Genomic DNA, 27,947 nt, shown 5'->3' on the forward strand with positions numbered 1-27,947 from the left:
GCTGATATTATCAGCCGGGCGCTTGGGGGAGATGACCCGGGCGGCCCGCCCTGGTAAAAGGCTCTGGGGAGAACACTGCGCATGTAGCATTAGCTGTGATTCTCGCTCCCGGAATGGGAATCGCATATGCAGTCACAGAAAAACGGCAAACGCTGAACATTAGTGATTGCAATTTTTTTTTATTTTTTTTTTAGGTCCATTTTCAACTGAGAAACCAGCTCAGCTGCCCTTTAAAGAAAGACCTGCTGTTACAAAGTGTAGCGTCTGGGATTATGCATCTTTGCAAGTGGCGCTTTAGATTTTGAGATGTACCGTAAATGGTTGCCATTGTTGATGCCTAAAGGGTAAAATCAGTAGACCTTGCAATGAAATGTTCAGACGTAAACAATAAAAAGGAAAATGTCTTGTACTACTCTTAACCACTTAATGACATGCTGACCTATAAAAACGTCCTGCTAGATCCTCTTAATGGCTCCAGGACATTTTTATAAGTCAGACAGTGCTGCTGCCGCTGTGCACGTGCGTGCGCGCTCCCGCGGGTGCACGTGCATCCCTATGCACATGCACGTGAAAATTGTGTGTGTATGGGGGGGGGGGGGACCACCCCAAAAAAAAAACCACCTTTATTTCCAAACGATATATTGTCACCATACTTTGTACTAGGGACATAATTAAAATCTTGTGATAACCAGGACAAATGGGCAGATAAAATGTGTGGGTTTTATGCACAGTAGCAGTGTTAATATTAAAACCATAGGGGATAAAATTGGAGAAATAGTGTATTTTTTCCTTGTATTTCCCTTTAAAATGCATAGAAAATAAAGTAATTACTGAAAACAAATATCAACCCCAAAAGGCCCAATTTGTGGTGAAAAAAACAAGATATAGATCATTTCATTGTGATTAGGAGTGATTAAGCTATTGTCAAATGAAAGGTATGAGCACTGAAAGGTGAAAATCGCTCTTGTCCGTTAGAGTAAAAACCGCCTTGGGGTGAAGTGGTTAAATGCATTTTCTAAATTTTGATAAATGCTTTCTTTCCTCTATTTACCTTTACTCTGTTTTGAAATGCTTCACGTTACTGACATTTTTTCAGTGCCTGGGTGTGAATGAGCCCTGAGATGACATTGCCCTCATTGCAGTTGACCTTTGTCTGAAATACAGTACCTGGAGATTGGCTGGAATTCAGTAACATAGACTGCCACCTACAGCAAGCAGGGAATGCAGTGAAGGTGATGTCAGGAAGTGAGCAAGTAGAGCCGATAATTGTCACCTTGTAAATTATTCATAGAAAGAGAAGAAGCTGGGGAACAGCGCAGGACTTTGGCACCAGTGTCAGCTGCATCTGAGTGGGATGTAAACACCAGCTCTAGCAGATCGGCAAAGCTAATCTTAGAGCAGCCCACAGCAAGCCTACATCCTTTGTAGAAAAGGGGAGGGAATTATAGATGTATGAAATATCATTAGTGGGGAATCTTTTAAAATTAGCTTAGCTGAGATTCTCTCATTCTAGATGTTTGAACACAATCTTTAAAATCTGAACAGGATTTGATGCTTCTACTAGTAATACTGTAATTGCAGTGAGTGAAACCTGGATGTGCTAACAGATTACAGGCCCATTTCCACTGCAGGCTTGTGTTTTATATGTTATCCCTTCCACATGTTATCCCTTCAAGTAAACGATCCAATTTCAGTTCAAACGGATCCAGTTCCGTTCAGTTGGTTCTGTTCCATTTCACCAAATCCCCATCACCAAAGTAGTTTTTTGCTGTCCAGAACAGTCTGTTTTTCAGCCAGTGTGTTTTAGGACCTGTTTCTCATTGCCTCCCGTGCAGTGCTTCAAAGGGAACTGTCGCAAAAGTCTAAATATTTAAAACCCATACAAATGAGAAGTACATTTCTCCCAGAGTAAAATGAGCCATGAATTACTTCTCTCCTATGTTGCCGTCACTTACAGTTGGTAGTAGACATCTGACATAACTGAGGTTTTGGGTTAGTCCACCTCTCCATAGGGGATTCTCAGCATGGCCTTTATTTTTTATAAAGACATTCCCTGAAAAAGATGAATGCAATGATACTGCCCAGCCTCCCTGCTCGCTGCACACTTTTTTGGCGGTTGGACGGAGCAACTGCTATTCACTAAGTGCTTTTAAAAATAAAGAAAACCCTGAGAACCCCCAAGAGAAGATGGGTTAGTACAAAATCTGTTGGTAATTTCAGATTTCTACTACTTACTGTAAGTGATCGCAACACAGGAGAAAATACATTTATGGCTCATTTTACTCTGGAAGAAAGGTACTTCTTATTTATGTATGTATACATGTGTTTTACATTTTAAGATTTTCGCAATAGAGGTCCTTTCAGCCTCCATTTCCGTTTCACTGGGCTCTGCTGTCTAGAAAAATCACTGCAGCACCAAACTTGCGGTCCGTTTGTTTGAATGAATCCATAGATTAACATTAGATCCGTTTGCATTCATTAGGATCCGTTCCATTATGATCTGTGACCAAACTGGTTTTAAGTGCCATTGTGAACCGCCGCTTAGGGCTAGTTCAATCCGCAGGAGATTTTTTTAAGCACTTGTGGTTTTAAAAGCACTTGCTAATGTAATGCTGTGTGTGTTCTCACTTGACAAGACACTTATCAGGAATCGGTTACAACGCAGTACTGTGAACAGCCCTATAGAATTGTATGGGCAGTGAGTTGACATACAGAATTATTCTGCAATGCAGCTGACCTCTGTGAACAAAGCCTAGGCATTATACAAAAGAAGAGTTGGTGTTTAAAGGGAAGGTCTAAGCAAAATAAAAAAATTTACGCATTGAACCAGTAACGCGTAAAAATGTATGTGTTAATGTTCCTGCACTAGCGGGAATGCGTAAAAATGTATGCAATGCGGCCTGCTAGCGGGGGGAATGGAGCAGCAGTGAGTGATTACGAGGGCACAGGATCGCTGCATGGGGCTGGTAGAAGCCCCAGGTAAGTGAAACTCATTTTTTTATTTTGCTTGGACCTTCCCTTTAAAGCTTGTGAAAGATGTGGATTGCATCTCTAAGGTGTGGAAGCATTTTTCTGGGGTGGGTTTGATTGTATATGGTTGGGGGTGACCTGGTAATATCCCCAAGGCATACTTGGACACCGGTGGTCTCATCTTCTAGTGAGTGACTCTGCACTGGGTGTGGTGGAGGTTCCAACTTCTGTTTTCCCGCTGATCAGAAAACAGAGTGGAGTCTCGCTAGAAGTTTAATACTGGTGTGACAGCAATGTATAGGCTTTGTGTTTTCTCAAACTGCTACTGGTTTCCATATAATGCAAAAACAATCCTACAGTTTTTCTTCAGCTGTTTCTGGAAGCACTTGTTAGTTCCTATGTAAGGCCCTTTTCAAAACCTGCTAAGACAAGTTTGGTCACGGCTTTTGGTTGCGTAATAAGTTAGCAACGTTTTGAAGTGTGTAGAGAGGAAATACTTTGTGGTCATTAAACTATTGCGAAGAATTCTGTGTTAACCTTTGAGCTGTGGAGATTTTTATTAACTAAACAGAAATGCTTGTTTTTTTTTAAATTTTTTTTATTGTTTTGCTTTTTGTCTTATTCTCACGGTTTTGACTTGCTTTTCTTAAACTCGTAGCTCCACTTTCATAATAAATCTGATGTAGCAAATATGCATGCTACACAAACCATTTTGTTATTCAAAATTACTAAATATCACTATTTAGTCTGCAATTCCGTTAACATTCCAGTAGCCCATTTTCATTAGATGCGTCTACTATGTGTAAAAAAAAAAAAATGTAAAAGAAAAATGAACGCATTCAGTCTGAATATCAGGGCTGTGGAGTCAGAGCAATTTTTGGGTACCTGGAGTCGGTGGTTTCATAAACTCAGGAGTCGGAATATTTTTTAAAATCGCAATAGGAATCACTAGCGCAAAGCGATTGCGATTTTGTAAATAGATTTTTAAAGCGATTTTTGAATAAATGTTTTTGCACATTTATTCAAGCTGAATCGCTCCAATGCTACATGCAGCACATATGCAATTTAAAAAAAAATCACAATGCTGCTGTGGGAACACCCCTCATTGAGTTACATTAGTGAAGCGCTTTTTGAAGCGCTGGGGATTTGAAAAGCGCTCATATCCCTCTCATTTCAGGTGTCCTCACACCCATGGGCCTTTTCAAGTAGGTATTCAGTTTGCAGGCCACAGATGTAGGTTTTTGCATACAAGCACAAATTAGCATTCATGCAGTAGGTTTTTTTAAAATGCAATCTCTTTTCCATGGATGGCTGAATTGCTCATTTGTCCCACAGTTCAGCCACCCAACTGCTGGCCACCAGTGCCATTTGGCTGCAGTTACATGCATCCGAATTTCAGCGTTCATGAACAACTTCCGTGTTACGGTTGACATGCTGCGGCATTACCTAGTGGCAAAAAAAAAAAGTAAAATCACGTGTGAGCATAACTCAGATGCAGCTCCATGGGGCTCACCTGTCCACCGCCTGTGCTGGGCTGGTGGACAGGAGCCGCTAACAGACTGAAATTCCCCAGTCTTTGCTGCTCATGGATAGAGCAGTAAAATACATACACAGAAAAAAAAAGTGGAGTGGAAAAAAATGTGTACAAGAGAGGATCCCATTTTCTGCACCTATAGATGGTAGTGAGTGAATTTGAACGTCAATTCAAATATTTGTGATCTTTTTGAGCGATGCCAACAAATGTCTAGGCCAGAGTTGCCTACACTTTCTCAGCTTATGAGCTACTTTGAAAATTACAAGAAGATTCGAACTACAGCTACAAGCCACAACTGACGCACATGCACAGTGGCAGTCCAACAGTTTGTTGATTACCACAAGGTAACTGTACAAGCATATCATAATGTGCTCCTCTGTAAGCCAAACAAAATAGAGCATGACCAAATTAGTCACAATATTCTGCTTACAATACCATGCTTAGTGTTCAGAAAAACATGTAATCAGCAGTACCACACAATGCTTTATCCTCTAAGTGCGGTGCATTTGAGGCAGAGTGCAGGGTTTGCGTCAGTCAGGCGTTTGTAACTTACCCAGAAGTCCTTTGCGATCCAACGGTAGATATCGATCTGCAGTGAGCACCCCTAGTCTAGGCCATATTAGAATATCTTATCACACTTACCATGCTCTACTCACAGACCTATCAACAGCGTTCACATAATACACGAGACAATTGCTTTTTATTTTGTCAATTTTCAAAAAGTACAAACCACTTTTTTTAATGACCTGGAAGGGCATCAACAAACCTGTCCATGCCTTCTGTTGCAGTGAATGAAACGGCCTCTACCAGAACAAAAACCGGTCTGTGCAAAACACAATGTGTAGACCTCATCTGACTAGGATTGTTTTCCTGAAGAATTGTAAACCAATACCTCTATTTGTTTTTTGTATAGCATAATATCTGTAAAATTACATAATCTGGATTATTGACATGTATTTAGTGCTTTCTAAATCCTCCAGATTAATTCCACTGACAGATTACAAAATAGTCAGATGATGTTCATGGTCTTTAAAGGTGGGGCACAGCAGCTGCTGAAATATGCTGTGAATATTCCATTTGAATATAACACTGCCATCAAAATTCTAATTTCTGTATAGGCTTGAAAGTATGAGTGTCTGTCAGTGCTTTGTTTAATTAGCACCTTTAGATCCTTAGTAATGAGTCTGAACAGCAGGTGGCATTGTTTATATTGGAAAATGCATACTACCTGTCCAAGTTAATTATTAATTTACTAGTAATTTAGCCTGTTCCATTAACTGGTGCCATGCAGCCTCCCACCATACTGCGCAGGTGCACAGTCGTGTACATGTACTCTACAGTCAGGCAGCACACTCGGACGCAGGTGGACGCAGACACCTTTGACTTTAAATAGGTAGGATGCTCTATCTACCTGATACTGCTGCAGGAGTAGCATAGCTGCACCTCTGCCCGCTCCTGCTAATTGATGGCATATAGTTGGCTCTAACCCGCAAGAGTCAAACTTTAGCCTCATGGGCCACATCAGGCCGGCCTTGGCATCTAACCCTTCTCAGTCCTTTTTCTGGATTACCTAGGAGCACCTAGAACAAGGAGACCCGGCATTAGAGGAGGGAGCAGGGCCAACACCACCTCTCGTGCTATATTACCAATCAATAAAATATCAGTTTACAAAGAAACATGGCGTAAAATTAGCAATTGTTTCTAAAGTGATTTTTGATGATTATAAGTACTGTATTTTTGGACTATAAGACTCACGGTTTCTTCCCTAAAAGTGAGGGGGAAAAGTCACTGCGTTTTATAGTCCAAATGCAGGGAGTTCCTGACTATGAACCTCCAACCCGCCGCAATGTCGTGGACTCCCTGTACTGTGCCCATGCAGAAGAGGACACGGGGACCCAAAGGGGCATAGAGTAGGTCACAAGGGTGACACAAAGGGACATAGAGAAGGACATAAGGGAGGCACAAAGAGGCATAGAGGAGAACACAAGGACGACAGATGCGGACACATGGAGGACACGAGGGGGCAGAGCAGGACACAGCGAGACACTAGGTACAATGGGGCATGAGGTACAAAGGGGACAAAATTCACAAAATGCCCCTTCACCATGGATGCACCAGGTTTAGTATATATATTTTTCCCCGGTTTTTGTCCTCTAAACCCAGGTGTGTCTTATGGTCAGAAGCGTCTTATAGTCCGAAAAATACGGTATTCCAAAGCCATATATTTTAGGTGTAATTGTGTGTACGTCTTACATGTAGCCAAAAAATATGACTGATATTTTACTACTACTAAACCTAACCCTACTCTCACACAGAACCCTCCCTCTACCGATGCTTAACCATAAGACCCCCCTGGAGGTGCCTAACCCTAAGACCTCCCTCTACCGGTGCCTAACCCTAAGGCTGGTTTCACAGTGGGACGTTACAGGCGCACGTTAGAGCAGCCTGTAACGCAGCCCACCGCACAGTAATGAAAAATCAATGGGGCTGTTCACAGTGCCCACGTTGCGTTACATTGTAACGCTGCGTCACAAGACAAAGTACTGCATGCAGTACTTTAGACGCGGCTGAGCCGCGTTAGACTGCTTGCACATGCTCAGTAATCTTGTGGAGGAGCGGAGAGCGGCCAGGCACATGGCTAATTAATATGCACTGCACGTTGTGACGTGCAGTGTTTACTTTCTGGAGCGGCCGCTCTGTGCGGCGATTGGCCGGCGGGACCACGTGATGCCGCATGCGCACAAGAGTGCGCATCACGGCATCACTGACGCCAGAGTGAGCTGCACAAAGCGGCTCACTCTGACGTCCAGATCCAGCACCACCAGGCGTTCCGTTAGGGGGACATTATGCGACCTTAACGCCCCCTCTAACGCAACGTCCTGGTGTGAAATTAGCCTTAGACACCACAAAATTATAATTCTCAAAACTAATGTAAAAACAACAAAAAATTAGAATTACATTTCAAAACTATGATTAACAAAATTTATATGAATGCTAAATAATAATAATACCTAATATTCTCAAAACGATTATAAAAATGTAAAAAAAAATAGAATATCCAATTTGATATCTAATGAAAAATTTAGGTTCCAATAGCTGACATTTAACATAAAAGTTAATGGCAGCGCCGATTTGTCCATTTCTTATATGTGCTCAATTTTCCTGCCTCAGTTTGTAACCATTGGGATTTTGGGGTATTCATGTTCTTTTTACTGTGGACCTGTGGTAATGTCCATTGTAAACATTGCACATGTAGGTGCATATTGTTTGCATACATGAATGCATTTACTTCCTTGCTTTATTAATCATGAGAACATTACAACATTGGAATCAAAGCGTCCATGGGAGACCTGCAAGTAGTAGAATTAGAACACAGCATGTTAGTATGTTACCATTACCGTATTTGCTGGTTTCCTGTTTGCTGGTATATGGAAGCTTGGGCTAGAAATTGTCTTCAAAATGCATTCATTATTGCTGGCAGATGCAAGTGACTTGCTGTAGATGCAGAAATCAATAGCAAGCCATTATAAGTTCAGCAAACTACAGCTTATTCCATTAAGATGGAGCTAGAAATAGGCTGGTTTCCAGGGTGCTGATTCGGCATGCAATGCTGCACACTCTTCCCTTAAGTGAGCACATCGAGCCATGTTTTATTTTAAGGAGGAAACCTATGCATCCTGCATCTTGTAATGTGTCTATATAAATCTCCTCACTTCCTGTTACAAATGCTGAATTGTCGGGGCTGTCTACACAGAAGAGTTATGCTTGTGTGTATTTCAACTGTGGACAGCAAGCCAGAGAGATCGTTACAGCTCGTTTTCCGATGCTGTGCATATTAATAATATTAACCGAAGAGCATCTATTATAAGGGAAAAGTAGCAAACCCAAAGCTAGAATAAAATGGCATCTTATTTTAGTTGCCACTTACACAAATATAGTAATATTGGGCTAGTTTTTTTTTGTTTTACTTGCCCATGGATCTTGTGATATGTGATTTTAATGAAAAAACATATACAGGTAGTCCCCGGTTAACGAACGAGATAGGGGACTGTAGGTTCGTTCTTAACCTGAATCTGTTCTTAAGTCGGAACAACGTGCCATCTCTATCCCCTGTACCTACTGTGTGCTCCCCTGTGCCTCTAGTGTCCCTCTCTGTGTCACTTCTGCCCTCTGTGCCTGCTTATACAAGTTTAAAAGCCATTTTTTCTTTAAATTTTTTAAAATTGATTTTCTTAAAAACTACAAGTCCAATTTGGATTTTTTTTGGCTTGTTCCCATGGAAACACTGAATCCATGCCGTTCGTAAGTCGGTGACTACCTGTATTTTAGAAAGGAATACATTTAAAGGCATGGTGGAACTGTGCTCTGGATGCACTCTACCCCGTTGCACACTACGTTGTCAGACTTGGCAACTGCCGTTGAGGAAATGCTTTTGAAAACAAAAGAAAACCCTGAGAATCCTCCATGAGGAAATGAACTAGTCAAAAACCTGTCCGTTCTGTCTGATTATAACTGCCTACGTTTTTTTCACTGGTGTGGTCCTTTGTGTTCAAGCCCCTTAAAGGGAATATTGATTTTATAGTAAAAAAAAAAAAGGGATGCTATAATAGAGATCATCAATTGTATTGGATGATTTTCCGGGCTTTCTTTTGTTTTCAAAAGCATTTCCTCAACGGCAGTTGTTAAAGAGGAACTCCAGCCTAAACAAACATACTGTCATTAAGTTACATTAGTTATGTTAATTAAAATAGATAGGTAATATAATCTCTTACCCACCCTGTTTTAAAAGAACAGGAAAAGGTTTGTGATTTCATGGGGGCAGCCATCTTTTTGGTTGAAAGAAGGTGACCGGGAGCATGAGACACAGTTCCAACTGTCCTGTGTCCTGATCACCCCTCCCAGTTGCTAGGCAACATGAATAACATAGGAAATCCCATTATGCTTTGCACAGCATTAGGGGAAAAAAAAGCCCGGGCAGTTCTCTTTAATGGGGCGTAGCTTAGCTAAAAATGCAGCTAAAAATGAGGCTTCTATAAGAAAAACAAAGTTCTGATGCTGTGAATCTGTTAAAGAAACACCAAGCCTTGTCAGTGCTGCTGAGTAGATTTTTAGTCTGGAGGTTCACTTTAAGTCTAAGGGCTGGTTCAGATGGACGTTTGGAGGCGTTGCGTTCGTTGGCGTCGCGTTTAGCAGCGTTCGTGTGCGTTTGGATGCGGTCGCGTTTTTTCTTCCCCTAGGGGGACATTAGCCGTCGCGGTTAACCTCCCCTGAAAGCTACATGTAGCTTCCAGGGGCTCCTTGAACGCCAGAGAAAATCGGGACCCAAACGCCGCGTTTGTGTAAACGCGCTTGAAAGCTCGGTACAAACGCTCCCATTCACTTGAATGGGAGCGTTTAACACCAAGCCCTGAACGCTGGCTGTAAACGCTCTGCAAACGTCCGTCTGAACCAGCCCTAACTGACAACGTAGCATGCAAGTGAGTAGGGAGGCTGGCTGGTATCTTACTATTTTGGCAATTAACCACTTTCGCCTCCTAGATGTACTAGCTACGTCCAGGCGGCCGATCGCGAGCACGCACGCTGCCAGCCGCGGATTGTTAGCCCAGGAATCAATGAATCGGGCTATGGTGCCCGATCACTGATTCCTCTCCCCCGCAGAAAAAGTGACAGCTTCTCTCGGAAGCTTCGCTTTTTCTGACTCCTGCGTCCCACTACGTCGCTCTAAGCGTACATGTTACGCTTAGAGTGACGTCATGTAAACAAACTCATGGCTGCCATCTTGTTTACAAAAAGTAAAACTACAACTAAATGTAAAAAAAATAATTACACTTATTTACAAAAAAAAAATTACTGTTTACATCCCATCCTCCCAAAAATACCCAAATAAAATGTTTAATAAAAAAAAAAAATGTAAATATTTAAGTGTCTAAACTTTTTAAATATCAATGTAAAGATGAAATATTTCTATTTTTTTTTTTTTTAGTTATAAGCTTGTAAATAGTGATGGGTGCAAAACAGAAAAAATGCACTTTTATTTCCAAACAAAATATTGTCGCCATAAATTGTGATAGGGACATAATTTAAACGGTGTAATAACCGGGACAAATGGGCAAATGCAATACGTGAGTTTTAATTATGGAGGCATGTATTCTTTTAAAACTATAATGGATGAAAACTGACGAATGAATTTTTCAGTTTTTTTTCTTATTCTTCTTGTTAAAGTGCATTTACAGTAAAGTTGCTCTTAGCAAAATGTACCACCCAAAGAAAGCCTAATTGGTGGCAGAAAAAACAAGATATAGATCAGTTCATTGTAATAAGTAGTGATAAAGTTATAGGCTAATGAATGGGAGGTGAACATTGCTCGGATGCATAAAGTGAAAACGACTGAGGGCTGAAGTGGTTAAACTGCTGTTAAGGAAATGCTGTTGCAAACAAAGAACACCCTGAGAATTCACCATGAGGAGATTGACTAGTCCAAAACCTGTTTGCTGTGTCAGATTTTAACTAAGGGTACGTACAGACATACGATAACGATCGTTCGTTCTGAACGACGAACGATGTTAAAGCAGGTATTGGCCGATGATCGTTTGAAGAAAGGCTACTTTGAACATCGTTCGTGTACGAACGATCTTGGAACGAGCGTTGCGTGCGCAACATGATGTATAAACTGATTTCAAACACAAGTGTCAAAAAGAACTGTTTGAGCATGTGCAAAGCTTTGAGAACGAACGATCAACGACCGATCGTTGTACAGACATTACTTTTTGAACGATGGTCGTTGGAAAAGATCTGGCAGAATGGATTGTTCTTTACCAACGACATATCTCGTTGGTCGGTCGTTTTAATGATCGTTCGTGCACTTTTTACGAACGATCGTCGGGCAATGCCGTCGGTAACGATCGTTTTAAACGACTATAGTCGCATGTCTGTACGCACCCTAACTTTTTAGCTGGAGCAGTCCTTTAGAAATTCCTTCTTGGAAATGTGTTTCTTTCTGTAGATACCTGAAAGTATACAGACCGCCAGCAAAAAAAGTTCTGTATGGCTAAAACCACTACCAGCAACCCCACCTTTACTTTTATCTTTTACTCTCTGCATCTATTACTTGCTTGCCAGAACGCTCTCCAGACAATTGACTCTGTTTATGGCTTTATTTTTGTATTTGCAGATATTTCCATCACAGGGATACCTTCAGAACAGAGTAGTACAGAGAATTTGTAATGTCATTTAGTTTCAGTTCACAATGATTTGTTTGACTTTTGTCATTTTACTACCCCTTAGTGCTGTAGAATGTCATACTTGAAAGAAATGTTTTGCAATGTGGGCACCTTCTGTTTCTCTGATTTATTTGACTGTTTTTCTTAAAACTGAGACTATCAAAACGAACACACACACGCACACATATATAAAACTGAAGAGTGAGCCTCTCAGATAGAAAATGGGTAATATAGGATTTGAAACTGCTCCATGGATGATAGTTCTAATGAAAACAAGAAAAAGATGACAAAATGGGGGAATGTATGTTTGTTTTATTTTTATGTTTGCCGTATGATTTACAAGCTGCAGCACAGGTCACAAGTGGATTTGCATTGAGTGTTATGTGTTCTCCCTGTGTAGGTGGGGTTTTCCTTCTGAGCACTCTTGCTTCTTCCCACATCAGAGAAGCATACTGCCAGCTCATTTCCACTAGCCGCGGTGCACTGCAATCATCTCAGCAGGGCGCAGGTAGTTCTGTTCACGGTGCGATGCGGCACGGCTCAATACTACCACTATGGGACTCATAATTTTAGCCACATAGCACTGCAAATGGAAATTCGCGTCAATGGAAACTATTCTATTGACTTACATGAGATGCAGTTTGCATGCAGTGCGATGCGATGATTGTACTGCAGTGTAAACGCTCCCTAACCCTCCAGCACAAACAAAGCAGAAGCTGAAATCCCTATTGCCCATCTTTTAATATTTAGGCTGGTTTCACAGTGGGACGTTACAGGCGCACGTTAGAGCAGCCTGTAACGCACCCCACCGCACAGCAATGAAAAATCAATGGGCTGTTCACAGTGCCCACGTTGCGTTACACAGTAACGCTGCGCCACCAGACAACGTACTGCATGCAGTACTTTCTAAGCGGCAGAGCCGCGTTAGACTGCTTGCACATGCTCAGTAACGTTGGGGAGGAGCGGAGAGCGGCCAGGCACATGGCTAATTAATATTCACTGCACTCAGTGACGTGCAGTGTTTACTTCCTGGAGCGGCCGCTCTGTGCAGCGATTGGCCGGCGGGACCACGTGATGCCGCATGCGCACAAGAGTACGCATCACGGCATCACGGACGCCAGAGTGAGCTGCACAAAGCGGCTCACTCTGACGTCCACCTTAGAGAGCACCAGGCGTTGCGTTAGGGGCACGTTATGCGACCATAACGTCCCCTAAAACGCAACGTCCTGGTGTGAAACTAGCCTGAAAAAAACACATGCCTTAGTAGTTCCAATTTCTGTATATATAGAGATAATCTAGTGTCCCTGTCCTACCCTCTCTTTACCAAATTTCAAGAACATGTATCCAGTAAACCATTTTCTTTTCTTTGTTAGTTAGGGCCCATTTCCACTTTTGCGGTGGAAATCGCCGCAATAAAAATTTGCATGCGGATGCGAATTTCGCATGCGGTTATATGCGAATTTTCGTGCAAATTCGCATATGATTTCGCATGGATGACTATGTATGCGAATTTAACCATGGCAGTGCCTGTGTGCTTTTCCATTGATTCCATGCAAAATCGTATGCGAATTCGCATGAAAATTCGCATACCAATACCACATGCAAATTCCCTATTAAATGCATTGTATGCGATTCGCATAGCGGAATGTGGTATGCGAATTCTGATGGCTCTGCCGGGCAGATTTTTTCTGCACAAAAAAACGCAAAGGAATCCTGACAAGTGGAAACAGTCCCATCCACTTGTATTGGCTATGCGAATTTGCATGCGGCAAACGCATGCGAATTTGCGATAGTGGAAACGAGCCCTGAGAGTTTCCTACTCTTTTTTTTTTTTTTTTTTTTTTTATGTGATAGTGTCACCTTTCAGTTGCTAGGAATTGACTCCATACTGATATTAATCAGCGTATCTATAACTTATACAATTATAGCCTGGACAAACTTCCTCTGGCCAGGGATTGTGGGAGCCATCTTTGAGGTTGCATCTTCAGGTACTTAACCACTTCACCACTGAGGGGTTTTACCCCCTGACCACCAGAGCAATTTTCACCTTTCAGCGCTCCTTCCATTAATTCGTCTATAACTTTATCATTACTTATCACAATTAAATGATCTATATCTTGTTTTTTCCACCACTAATTAGGCTTTCTTTAGGTGGGACATTATGCCAAGAATTATTTTATTCTAAATGTGTTTTAATGGGAAAATAGGAAAAATCTGGGAAAAAATTAATTATTTTTCAGTTTTCGGCCATTATAGTTTTTAATTAATGCATGCTACTGTAATTAAAACCCATGAAATGTATTTGCCCCCTTGTCCCGGTTATAAAACTGTTATAAAATTGTCCCTATCACAATGTTTGGCGCCAATATTTTATTTGGAAATAAAGGTGCATTTTTTTCAGTTTTGCGTCCATCCCTAATTACAAGCCCATAGTTTATAAAGTAACAGTGTTGTACCCTCCTGACATAAATATTTAAAAAGTTCAGTCCCTAAGGTAACTATTTATGTATTTTTTTTATTGTACATTTTTTTATTTTTTTTTAATTACAAAAAAAAAAAAAAAAAAAATTGGGAGTGTGGGAGGTAATGAGTTAATTTTTTGTGTAAAAGTAATTTATTTGTATGTGAAAATGTGTAGGGTGTAGTTTTACTATTTGGCCACAAGATGGCCACAATAACTTTTTGTTTTAATGCGACCTCCAAGCGTCCTTCCGGAAGCTTGGAGGAAGTACTTGGAGGCTGGGTAAGATCACAATGATCGCGCTGCCCATCGGAGAGCAGCGGATCGTTGCGGGGCTTAGATCAACGAACGGGAATGTATTTTCCCGTTCATTGATCTCCGGGCGAGCGGGCGGCGGCGTGTTTACTAGCGGCGGGCGGCGTGTTTACGAGCGGGAGCGTGGACAGCGGCGGGAGTGCGCAAAGTACGGATTTCTCCGTCCCTGGGTGTTAAAGGATGGAAAAAGGGACGGAGAAATTGGTACACGTGGGGGGAAAGTGGTTAAAGAGGGACTGTAGTGAAAATAACATAAACAAATAAAACAAACTGCTTATTTTTTTACACTATTCATTTATAGATTTAGTCAGTATGTGTTCATTGTAAAATCTTTCCTCTCCCTGATTTACATTCTGAAATTTAGCAGTGGTGGCGACCTCTTTATTTCTGCCAGGTGATCTGTATGGAATGTTCATTCTAGAGAGTTCTATGGACAGAGGGAGATACAGTTTGCTTGGCAGTTGGAAAAAGCCGTTATTTCCCACAACGAAGTTCACAGACAGGAAACTGTCAGCACCATGGACCTGACATCACACTGTGGGAGGGGTTTCTTTACACTATTAGCCATACAGAACCCCCAATAATCTATTTGAGAAAAGGTAAATATTTCTCATGCAAAATTGGGTATCAGCTATGGGTTGGAATGAAGTTCAGTCCTTGCTTACAGTTCCTCTGTAAAGAGTGGATACAGATCTGCAGAATAACAGTGATGTAGTCTGGGCAGTTCTGTTGCATCCCCAATGGAATTTTCCTAGCATTTTGAGTCCAGTATCCTGGAAGCATGCAGAAAAGGATTTTTACGATTAAGTTTTATACTCTGAAAAGTATAATTGATGTTTTCATATATGTGGAATGTGCACACACTAATATGCTTATCCTAACTACTTCTTGTATTTCCACATTTAAGCCCAACAACGCCAGAGATAAAAAAAAAAAAAAAATAGGAGATTAGAACTTCTTTGGGGCTTTTATAAATATCTTGTCTTAATCTGTTAGGATTTTTTTTACTTCCTTTTAATACAGGAAGTAGTAGAATCACGACAAGTGATACAGGCAGCAAGAAACCCCTTTCTATAGAAGGCAGAAATACTGGACTCTTCCAACAAGCTTGTATTCCTGTGCTTTGCTTCCAGTGCCTGGTAACAACCATATTCAATGTAAAAGCAAATAGCACCATAAAGGTCCAAAGGACAGTATGGGAGGGTAGATCTCTCCAGTGACCATAGCAATAAAATGTTAGGTTTGACTGTGGAAACTTTTGCAGCAACTATAATTGTTAGGCATCGCCGCCATTGAGAACAGAGAAAAATATAGAACTCAAATTAGGCACCAGATGTAATATTTAATAAGACCTGGCTTCTGAGATTTGACAAGTCGCATCAAAATCTAGGTGGTTTCAAAAGCCTATTTGTGATTCTTCTCCTATGTCCATCCCTAACTTGCACCTTTTACATGGTGCCCAACACTAACCTTGCGATCTGTCATTCATTCTATTCTGACCAGATACTACCTCGTATCCGATAAGCCTAGCTTAGCCTAATGAGGCCACAAGATCTTTACACCCAGCCCCCCCTCTGTTCTGCCCCTTCCTAAGACTTTGGACTTGAAAACCGACACCTATCAGCATGGAAACTGCTGATAATTCCACTATCTGGTACCCTAATGAAGTGGTGCTTAAAAAGGCCCATCAAGCATAAGTGGACACACTGTGTTGTTTCCTTGTAGCATTTCACGTCTGCTGTGGGGTATTAACGATTATTCTATGTTGGCTAACATTATTTTGTCTGATTCTTTTACATTTTTTTTCTGATGAACAAGCTGTGGATATCTTTGCAGGTCAGGGTGAAATCCATCGAATTTAACGGATTTGACAAAGCATCTAAGAAGGTGCATTAGTCCTGCGCTCCCTGGCACATGGGCTCTAAATGCCCCCAGCTGCAGTTTAATTGCTCCCAGGGTTCTTTCCTTTACCAACAGTAGTCTGATTTGTGAATTTGGTTTGTGTCCAGATCTGCAATTTGTGGTAGCTGTTGTGCAGGAATAAAACCATTCACTTAGTCTGTCCACTTAACAAGACTTAAAAGAAATTCCCTCTCTTATTGCGATAAAAATAGTGCATAATAGGAGTTCAATGATTTTGCATTCATACCACATCCTCTCACATTTGTTTAAATTGTCAGGCTGGTGTTTGTAGGGCATCTACTAAAATAAATACTTCTAGCAAAATCAGAGGATAGCAGGACTCCTCTCCTGCTGCCTCGCTTGTACTCCTGCAGAGATTTTTTTTTTTCTTAAACTTCGTTTGTTTAGAACCCAAATGTGAAGTGTGCTGTAGTGATTCAGCTTGCAGTGATTCTGGAATGGTAGCTTTCTTAATTACAACCTCAAGTCAGTGTGTACTCTGTTACATCCCTGGAAAAAGCACAAAGAAAGCGTCTGAGAGAATACTGCTGTCAGCCATTGCAGGATTCCTGCTTCCTGCTTATATCTCATGTCCTGCAATCTCTGTTTTGTGTGCGGAGTATTTTTTTTTCCTTTGTCAGAGGAAAAGGATCAGGACTCCTTTGCTAGCAATCTCTGACTCTCCCCTCACAGGAAATTTTCTAATTGCCGGAACAGCTGGTAGCAGCAAGAGCTTCAGGGGTTTGGCCTTCCTCTTTAACTTGTCAGATGTCTGTGCAGGAAAGTCCTTACAGTATGGTTTCGTGGCCATGTTGAAATTTTGGGGTCTTCGGATACGTTCTTTTCGGGTAAGCGTAAGTTTTATGTCCCTGCTGTACTGTCATTCCTCTGCCCCACTTCTGTCTGTTTGCAAGGTTGTGTGGGTGTTGTGACTGGGCTGTGATATGAAAGCACACTGCCGCTTGTAGCACATGACAGAAGTTTGTCACTTTACATTGCTTTTTGCAACTAAGTGTGTTAATTGGATGTGTAGAGTTTTAATAATGTAAGGTACAATTGCACAGCATTATATTTTTTGTGTGTGCGTGTAATCATGTCATGCACGTTTGCCATCTGTCAGAATTTAGCTTACCGTACTGCTGCCTCAGCTGTAGCACCTGACTCGAGCAGTGTTAAAGTTACGTCAGCTGTTCGGAAAGTTAGCTCATACATATTTCATGTAAAATGGGGAACTGTATTACTGATTTAGATGTATGAAACTGCTTTCCTAGCTATTTTTTTCTCCTCTTACCGGTATATATCTAGATTTTAAGAGGTAAAGCAGAACAAGATATCGACATGTTAAACTACTCGTGTATGGCTCCATTAGTGAGGTATCTGATCTGCAGTGGTGACTGCAAGGTGTACTTGTTCTACCTGTTTATATTTTATGGGGATTGGGGAGGAGAGGGGCAGATACTTGGACTAATATTACAGTTTGTTTTTACTGCAGTGTAAAGCCAAGCATGCTATACTTTAAGGTTTGTTAAAGGGTCAGTCCACTCACAACTTAATGAATGTTAAGAGTTAAATTGCCTAATAAGGAGTCTCTTTAAAGGGAACCTAAACTGAGAAGGATATGAATTTTTCCTTTTAAAATAATACCAGTTGCTAGACTCTCCTGCTGATCCTGTGTCTCTAATACTTTCAGCCACAGCCCCTAAACAAGCATGCAGATCAGGTGCTCTGACTGAAGTCAGACTGGATTAGCTGCATGCTTGTTTCAGGTTTGTGATTCAGCCACTACTCAGCCAAAGAGATCAGCAGGACTGCCAGACAACTGGTATTGTTTAAAAGGAAACCTCCATATCTCTCTGTTAACCACTTGCCGACCGCCCACAGCCGATGGGCGGCGGCAAAGTGGACGCCGAAAGGACCGCAATACGCCCAAGGGCGTTGCGTCCTTTCGGCATGCCGGGGGAGCGATCGCTTCATTGATGACGCGCGCTTCCCCAGGCAACTGGCTCCACCCACCCGCGACGACAACCCGCCGGCCGTTGGGAAGCGCCGGCGGGTTGTTAACCCCGCGATCGCCGCTACAAAGTGTATAATACACTTTGTATAATACACTTTGTAATGTATACAAAGTGTATTATACAGGCTGCCTCCTGCCCTGGTGGTCCCAGTGTCCGAGGGACTACCAGGGCAGGCTGAAGCCACCCTAGTCTGCACCTGATCGGCCTCCCCCGCCCCCTGATAGCCCACAGCACCCCTCAGACCCCCCCTGCTCACCCCCCAGACCACTGTTTGCACCCATTCACCCCCCTAATAACACATCAATCACTCCCTGTCACTATCTGTCAACGCTATTTTTTTTAAAAATCCCCTAAACTGCCCCCTGGGGACTCCTGATCACCCCCACCCCTCAGATTCTCCCCAGACCCCCCCCCCCCGACCCCCCCCTCCCTCCATGTACTGTATGTATCTATCCCCCCTGATCACCTGTCAATCACCCATCAAACACCCCCTGTCACTGCCACCCATCAATTAGCCCCTAACCTGCCCCTTGCGGGCAATCTGATCACCCACCCACACCATTAGATCGCCCGCAAACCCGCCGTCAAATCACCTCCCAAGTGTATTGTTTACATCTCTTCTCTAAACACCCACTAATAACCCATCAATCACCCCCTATCACCACCTGTCACTGTTACCTATCAGATCAGACCCTAATTTCACCCTTGTGGGCACCCAATCACCCGCTCACACGCTCAGATTGCCCTGAGACCCCCCCTTATCAATTCACCAGTGCATTAATTACATCTGTTCTTCCCTGTAATAACCCACTGATCACCTGCCAATCACCTGCCAATCATCTATCACCCATCAATCACCCCCTGTCACTGCCACCCATCAATGAACCCCTAACCTGCCTTTGCAAACAATCTGATCACCCACCCACACCATTAGATCGCCCGCAAACCCGCCGTCAAATCACCTCCCATAGTATTGTTTACATCTCTTCTCTTCTCTAAACACCCACTAATTACCCATCAATCACCCATCAATCACCCCCTATCACTGCCACCCATCAATCACCCCCTGTCATTGCCACCCATCAATCAGCCCCTAACCTGCCCCTTGCGGGCAAACTGATCAACCACCCTGCTTATGACCGATTCCACAAAATTCGCCCCCTCATAGACCACCTGTCATCAAAATTTGCAGATGCTTATACCCCTGAACAGTCATTTTGAGACATTTGGTTTCCAGACTACTCACGGTTTTGGGCCCGTAAAATGCCAGGGCAGTATAGGAACCCCACAAGTGACCCCTTTTTAGAAAAAAGACACCCCAAGGTATTCTGTTAGATGTATGACGAGTTCATAGAAGATTTTTTTTGTCAAAAGTTAGCGGAAATTGATTTTTATAGTTTTTTTCACAAAGTGTCATTTTTCACTAACTTGTGACAAAAAATAAAATCCTCTACGAACTCACCATACACCTAACGGAATACCTTGGGGTGTCTTCTTTCTAAAATGGGGTCACTTGTGGGGTTCCTATACTGCCCTGGCATTTTAGGGGCCCTAAACCGTGAGGAGTAGTCTAGAAAACAAATGCCTCAAAATGACCTGTTAATAGAATGTTGGGCCCCTTAGCACACCAAAAAAGTGTCACACATGTCATATTGCCGTATAATGTGTTTTGGGGTATATTTTTACACATACCCATGCTGGGTGGGAGAAATCTCTCTGTAAATGGACAATTGTGTGTAAAAAAAAAATCAAAAATTGTCATTTACAGAGATATTTCTCCCACCCAGCATGGGTATGTGTAAAAATACACCACAAAACACATTATACTACTTCTCCTGAGTTCAGCGGTACCACGTGTGGCACTTTTTTGCACCCTAAGTGCGCTAAGGGGCCCAAAGTCCAATGAGTACCTTTAGGATTTCACAGGTCATTTTGCGACATTTGGTTTCAAGACTACTCCTCACGGTTTAGGGCCCCTAAAATGCCAGGGCAGTATAGGAACCCCACAAATGACCCCATTTTAGAAAGAAGACACCCAAAGGTATTCCGGTAGGAGTATGGTGAGTTCATAGAAGATTTTGTTTTTCACAAGTTAGCGGAAAATGCCACTTTGTGGAAAAAAAAATTAAAATCAATTTCCGCTTACTTGTGACAAAAAATAAAATCTTCTATGAACTCACCATACTCTTAACGGAATACCTTGGGGTGTCTTCTTTCTAAAATGGGGTCGCTTGTGGGGTTCCTATACTGCCCTGGCATTTTAGGGGCCCTAAACCGTGAGGAGTAGTCTAGAAAACAAATGCCTCAAAATGAGTTGGGCCCCTTAGCGCACCTAGGCTGCAAAAAAGTGTCACACATGTGGTATCGCCGTACTCAGAAGTTGTATAATGTGTTTTGGGGTGTATTTTTACACATACCCATGCTGGGTGGGAGAAATCTCTCTGTAAATGGACAATTATGTGTAAAAAAAAATCAAAAAATTGTCATTTACAGAGATATTTCTCCCACCCAGCATGGGTATGTGTAAAAATACACCCCAAAACACATTATACTACTTCTCCTGAGTACGGCAATACCACATGTGTGGCACTTTTTTGCAGCCTAACTGCGCTAAGGGGCCCAAAGTCCAATGAGTACCTTTAGGCTTTACAGGGGTGCTTACAATTTAGCACCCCCCAAAATGCCAGGACCGTAAACACACCCCACAAATGACCCCATTTTGGAAAGTAGACCCTTCAAGGTATTCAGAGAGGAGCATAGTGAGTCCGTGGCAGATTTCATTTTTTTTTGTCGCAAGTTAGAAGAAATGGAAACTTTTTTCCATTATTTTTTTTTTTGTCACAGTGTCATTTTCTGCTAACTTGTGATAAAAAATAAAATCTTCTATGAACTCACCATGCCTCTCAGTGAATACTTTGGGATGTCTTCTTTCCAAAATAGGGTTATTTGGGGGGTACTTATATTATCCTGGAATTTTAGCACCTCATGAAACCTGACAGGTGCGCAGAAAAGTCAGTGAAGCTCCAAAATGGGAAAATTCACTTTTGGCACCATAGTTTGTAAACGCTATAACTTTTACCCAATCCAATAAATATACACTGAATGTTTTTTTCTTTATCAAAAACATGTAGCAGAATAACTTTCGCGCTCAAATGTATAGGAAATTTTACTTTATTTGAAAAATGTCAGCACAGAAAGTTAAAAATCATTTTTTTGACAAAATTATTTTTTGATGAATAGAATAAAAACTAAAACTCGCAGCAGCAATCAAATGGCACCAAAAAAAGCTGTATTAGTGACAAGAAAAGGAGGTAAAATTCATTTAGGTGGTAGGTTGTATGACCGAGCAATAAACCGTGAAAGCTGCAGTGGTCTGAATGGAGAAAAAGGCTCTGGTCCTTAAGGGGTAGAAAGACTGTGGTCCTCAAGTGGTTAAGGCTCCCTTTAAGGAGTCAAGTGATTGGCTCCTTGTACTTCAGTTCCCATTCTTATGCATCTGCTCAACTACTACACAAGCAAATCCCACTTTCCTTGTAGTGGCATCCTTGTACTGTAGTTCTCAGGTCTGTGCACCTGCTAAACCATTATGCAGGCTAGTCCCACTTTCCTTGTAGTGGCATCCTTGTACTGTATTTCTCAGGTCTGTGCATCTGCTCAACCATTATGCAGGCTAGTCCCACTTTTCTTGTAGTGGCATCCTTGTACTGTAGTTCTCAGGTCTGTGCATCTGCTCAACCATTAAGCAGGTTAGTCCCACTTTTCTTGTAGTGGCTTCCTTGTACTGTAGTTCTCAGGTCTGTGCATCTGCTCAACCATTACGCAGGCTAGTCCCACTTTCCTTGTAGTGGCATCCTTGTACTGTAGTTCTCAGGTCTGTGCATCTGCTCAACCATCATGCAGGCAAGTCCCACTTTTCTTGTAGTGGCATCCTTGTACTGTAGTTCCCAGGTCTGTACATCTGCTCAACCATTACGCAGGCTAGTCCCACTTTCCTTGTAGTGGCATCCTTGTACTGTAGTTCTCAGGTCTGTGCATCTGCTCAACCATTATGCAGGCAAGTCCCGATCTCCTTGTAGTGATATTTCTGTACTGTAGTTCCCAGGTGTTTGCATCTGCTCAACCATTGCGCAGGCTAGTCTCACTCTCCTTGTAGTGGCATCCTTGTACTGTAGTTCTCAGGTCTGTGCACCTGCCCAACCATTGCACAGGCAAGTCCCACTCTCATTTTAGTGAAATATTTGTGTTTTAGTTCCAAGGTCTGTGCACCTGCCTAACAATTATACGTGCAAGCCCCATTCTCCTTGTACTGATATCACTGTGTTTTAGCTCCCAGTCGTAAGCAAATCCCACTCTCCTTGTAGTTATAGTCCTTTATTTCTCAGGTCTGTCCACCTGTTAAACCAATGCACAAGGAGGCTCCACTCTCCTTGTAATGATATCCCCATACTTTAGTTCCCAGGTGTGTGCACCTGTTTAACTATTACATAAGCAATTACTCTGTCTACTAATTCTATAGTATGTACCAAACGTCTGTATTTTGTGTATACCATGGCTTGTATTATGTACCCCATGTTTTTATTACACGTACAGTGCCATGACATATGTTAGTGATTTATAAATTAATATTATTAGAAATGGATTTTATTACTGGTATATGCTCGAATTTAATGCCCAGTTTGTTCTCTCTCCTGCTGCCTGGTGTACATTCTTCTTACTCCAGCCTCTTTTTATTTTTTTTATTTTTTTGAACACAAGAAAAAAAAAGCATACTCCATGTTTCTCACCTCGAGCTAGGATATTTAAATATGTAATAGGGTGGTGCTAGAGGGGGTGTGGTGAAACCACAAAATCAACTCTCTGCACACTTGCATGCAAATGCATTTATACAAATCAATCACGCAGGAACCAGTGCTATTCCTACCAGGGCTGTGGAGTCGGTACGAAAATCATCTGACTCCTCAGTTTATGAAAACACTGACTCCCACTCTGACTTCAAACACACAGACAGACACAGAACATTTATATTGTGCTTTTCTCCTGGCGGACTCAAAGCGCCAGAGCTGCAGCCATTAGGACACACTCTAGTAGTAATCTCCTACTGAATAGGTGCTGGCTTACTGAACAGGAGGAGCCAGGATTTGAACTCTGGCCTCCTGTGTCAGAGGCAGAGCCCTTAACCTTAATTCAGCCACTACAGGTACCCAAAATGGCTCAGACTCCTTGGCTCCTAACTCCTTAGTCTAATACTTACCAGGGCTGTGGATTTGGTACAAAAATCATCCGACTCCAGTTTATGAACCCTCCGACTCCAGGTACCCAAAATTATTCCGACTCCTCGACTCCAACTCGGACTCAATTTCCCTGATTCCTACAGCTAAGTTAGAAGCCTGGTTCTTGGTTATAAACGAAAACATTCTCGTGTCGTCACATACACTTTGCAGAGGTTCCCCGGTGTTCGTATGTCTCCTAGCTCTGGCTCTATAACAAGGGCCGTGGAGTCCTATACAAAAATCATCGGACTCCTCAGTTTATGAAACCACAGACTCCGACTTCAGATACCCAAAATTACTCCCACTCCTTGACTCTGACTCCTTAGTCTAATACTTACCAGGGCTGTAGAGTTGGTAGAAAAATCATCCGACTCTGACATTTATGAAACAACTGACTCCAGGTACCCCAAAATTGCTCCTAAAAAGTTTAAAATAGATGAGAATATAGATAATTATGTATGGTCATCTGGCCAGGACTCTTGCAGTAGCATGCCACAGCTACCCTCCGTCCGATCTTTCAATGCGGACACCAGCACCTCCTTTCACCTTCACAACATATAATAAAGTCCCACGCTTTGGTTAGCTCCGCCCAACTAGTTTTGTCACAAATCGGACTCATCAGGTGGCTGCTGGGTGCGAACAGTATCTGCATTGGCTTTGTACTTTATTGAGCAGTTAAAGTGTACCAGAGACAAATTATAATAATTTTTATACATACCTTGGGCTTCCTCCAGCCCCCTCCGCACCGATCGATCCCACGCCGTCTTCCTCCGCCTCTTCGCTTTCTCTGTAGTAGCCCTATCAGCTTGGCAAGTCAGGGCCATGCGACGCAGTTCACCTGTACACGCACCCCGTCTTACTCTTGTGGCTGGGAGTGTTCTGTGCCTGCGCAGTGAGCTCCCGGCCATTGGAGAAGGGCGTGCGCATGTGCCCTGGCCGTGCATGTGCAGTATGTTTCGACCCAGCCAAGCAAACGGGGCTTCTACCGAGAAAGCGAGAAGGCCGAGGAAGACGAGTGATCGGTGTAGATGAGGCTGTAGGAAGCCCAAGGTTTGTATAACATTTTTATTTTAATTTGTCTCTGCTTTCCTTTAACAACTACTGGAAGTAGCAGTGCAGTTTCAGTATTGATTGATTGATGCAGAGGTGCAACAACACTGCTTAAACAACGCAAATTGCCTGGCTGTCCTGCTGATCCTCTACCCCTAGTACTTTTTGTCATAGACCCTGAATAAGCATGCATATCCGATGTTAGACTGCATTTGCTGCATGCTTGTTTCAGCTGTGTGATTCAGAAAACGCTGATGTATGAAAGATCAGCAGGATGCAAGGCAACTTGTATTGTTTAACTGCCTAAGGACTGCTCCACGCCGATTGGGACTGTTGTTAATAACACTGTACAGCGCTGCAATCTAAGGCAGCGCTGTACTGGGGACTGCCGTGTGACACGGCTGTCCCCTCTGTAGGCAGGGAATTGATCCGCTGTCATTGGCTGAAGCCTATGATGGCCGATCACGTTGAATGGCTGGCGGGAGGAGGGATTAAAAAAAATAAACATTAGGGGAGCAATAACCGCTCACCAACAGAGAGGCCTGTTGGTGGGGGGAACACTTGTGTGAGGAGTTGTGCAGCGACCACTCAAAGCTGCAGTGGCCTGTTTTGTAAAAAATAGCCTGGTCACTAGGGAGGTTTAAGACTGCGGTCCTCAAAAGGTTAAAAGGAAATAGATATGGAGGCTGCCATATTTCTCTCAGATCAATTGTCCTTTAGCAAATTTAGTCCAGATTTGCGGGATCATTTATTCTATCCATTGCTCATTTTTACTAAATTAAATAAACATGCTTTAGCATCCTTTCACACTGCATGCATTTGCATAATACAGTATAGGAAAACCATGTCCGCTTTCAGACTTGTGCATTTGTGTTTGGCGCTTCATTGCATTTTTAAAAGCGCATTGTTTAGGAGACAAGTGCTAACATTTCAGTGTGATAGCAGCTAAAAGCACAATGTCACAATGATAATGCTGTAACTTGATTCAGCTTCACCGTGCAGAGCAATGGGAGACACAATAGCGCTTATCACATTGTCTGTAATACACACACCAACAGTGTGACATAGCTGTCAGCCTGAACTAAAATTATCTCTAAGTACATATAAAAGTACCTTGTGTATTTCAGCAGAGGGAATGCTGGATGTGTTGTCACATCTAGCTGTGCAGCGTAAAAGTCCTTTTGTAATTTGTGAAACCGCCATGCGCGATTAAGTGGAGCACTTGCAAGGTGTGATAGAAGAGAGAAAAATGTCTTCTGCTCTTGAAGAGGAAGTAAGCAATAGAAGGGATGCCCACACATGTGCCTTGGACTGTTCAATGTGAAGAATGCACCTGCCAGTATCCTCTTACCATTCAATACTTCTATTTTTGTTCATTGTTTTCTTTAATGTAGAGAACCATTGCTCACTTGACCTTGTGATATGATAGAATAAGCTTTTATTGGGATTTTATTTCCAGCAAGTCACACGGTTCTGATTGTGCACATAGAACATTTATAAGTTATAGTTAGTTTGGTCCTGTACACTTTGTTCTGTGTATATGTTACGGCCAGAACCCGAAGTCTGGCCACTTCGGGTTCTGGCCGGTCACAATGCGAAGTGGCCGCCTGATGCGGCCAATGTATGAAATGCTGCACAATTTCGGACTTTGGCCGGCCAGAACGCGTTCTGACTACATGTGGTTCAAGTCCCGAAGCCCACCTGTGCCGTTGTCCCCCTAGTGCTGTGCCGCTGTCCCCCGCTCAGTGTCCTGCTGTGCTGGCCCCTGTTCTCCGTTCTTCCGCTGGCAGCTGTGAGGACCTTCGTCTGCGAGGACCCGGGGCTGCCTATATGCTGCCGGCTGCAGCTGATTTCGCCGCCGCACTTCTCCCCGCTCAGCAAGTAAGTGCTGTCCCCGCTGTGTCCCTGCTGCTGCTTTCCCCCGTAGTCGTCTTCGCACCTCTCCTGCAGGGACCCGGGGCTTGCCTGTATGCTGCTGGCTGCAGCTGATTCCACCTCCGCCCTCACAGCTCTCCACATTAAGGTGGACCTGATCTCTTGCACAGGGTAAAAGGAAAACAGAGAAAAGCACCCTGTATGTATTTAGAGAGTTTAACCTGTCTAATTCCCCCACACCTCTGACTAATCATAAGCACCCACAGCCGTGTACAGCCCCCCAGCAAAGCACCCACAGCCATGCAAAGCACCCAGCAAAGACCCCCCCCATCCCCCCAGCAAAGCACCCACAGCCATGCAAAGCATCCAGCAAAGACACCCCCCCATCCCCCCAGCAAAGCACCCAGCAAAGACCCCCCCAGCAAAGACCCCCCCCCCCATCCCCCAGCAAAGCACCCACAGCCATGCAAAATGCCCAGCAAAGCACCCAGAATAGCCCCCCCCAGCCATGCATCCCCCCCTTATCACCACTGTAATTTGATCTCTCCCCTGTGTCACCTGACTGCCATGGCAGAGCAGCTAATTTTAAAGCACAGGATGTGCACAGGATGTTAACTATATGTCTGCTCCCAAGCAGGCAGGATGTAGACACACCGCAGATTTATTGCAGGATTTGTATCAGCTGTAACTAAGAAATGCTTTTCTTTAAAAAAAGATTATTATGCTGTATCTTTCAGTGCAGAGAGGAAGTTCCGAGTACCATTCATGGTGCTGGACAGGACCCGGGATGTTCCGGGATGTGCGTTTTGGACTTTGGCCAACTGGCTTTTGCCGTTTCTAGAACTGGCCGGCCAATGTCAGAAATTCCCAGCATTTTGGACTTTGGCCGGCGTCAAATCGGCCAGTTCTAGAAACGGCCGGCCAATTCTAGAATTGGCCGATTTCTGGTTTTGGCCGTAACCTATATAATAACACCAGCTTATCAGTTATTTTTTTCCGGTTAGGTTATTCTCTACTACTTCAGTCCTGTATGTTCAATATTTTCAGGTTTCCTTTCTTACAAACAGAATAAAAATGTTGAATAAAACTGGCCTTGCATAATTTTTAGTTTTGTTGACTTGAACTTCTGTGCTGTGGTGACAATGGCTGTTTATTCCGCTTGTTTGGTAAGGAATCTCCTTCTAGTCATTGTCATTTTCCCTTTTTGTCTATTTTGTATTTGGGGTCAAACTCCCTCAAATTTCCTGATAGACAGACTGAGTAGTAAGTTAAGTAATGTAGTATTATTATTTAGTATTTATATAGTGCCATCTTCCGCAATGCCTCCGTACGCAA

At 42.8% G+C, this 27,947-nt stretch overlaps 1 protein-coding gene across 2 annotated transcripts in view; it reads left to right on the top strand.

Annotated features, from left to right (window-relative positions):
* The window catches only part of RPS6KA3 (ribosomal protein S6 kinase A3), a 226,208-nt gene that overhangs the window by 102,406 nt on the left and 95,855 nt on the right, over positions 1-27,947 (top strand). Inside the window, exon 1 of one of the 2 annotated variants that reach the window (XM_068270008.1) lies at positions 17,151-17,250. The exons of the other annotated variant lie outside the window; for it this stretch is intronic. Coding sequence (XP_068126109.1) covers positions 17,212-17,250 — 39 coding nt within the window. The 5' untranslated portion in view covers positions 17,151-17,211. Of the gene's footprint in view, positions 1-17,150; positions 17,251-27,947 lie in introns of those variants that run through there. 2 annotated transcript variants of the gene reach the window in all.

The sequence above is a fragment of the Hyperolius riggenbachi genome, chromosome 2 (assembly GCF_040937935.1).
Source record: "Hyperolius riggenbachi isolate aHypRig1 chromosome 2, aHypRig1.pri, whole genome shotgun sequence".
NCBI lineage: Eukaryota > Metazoa > Chordata > Amphibia > Anura > Hyperoliidae > Hyperolius > Hyperolius riggenbachi.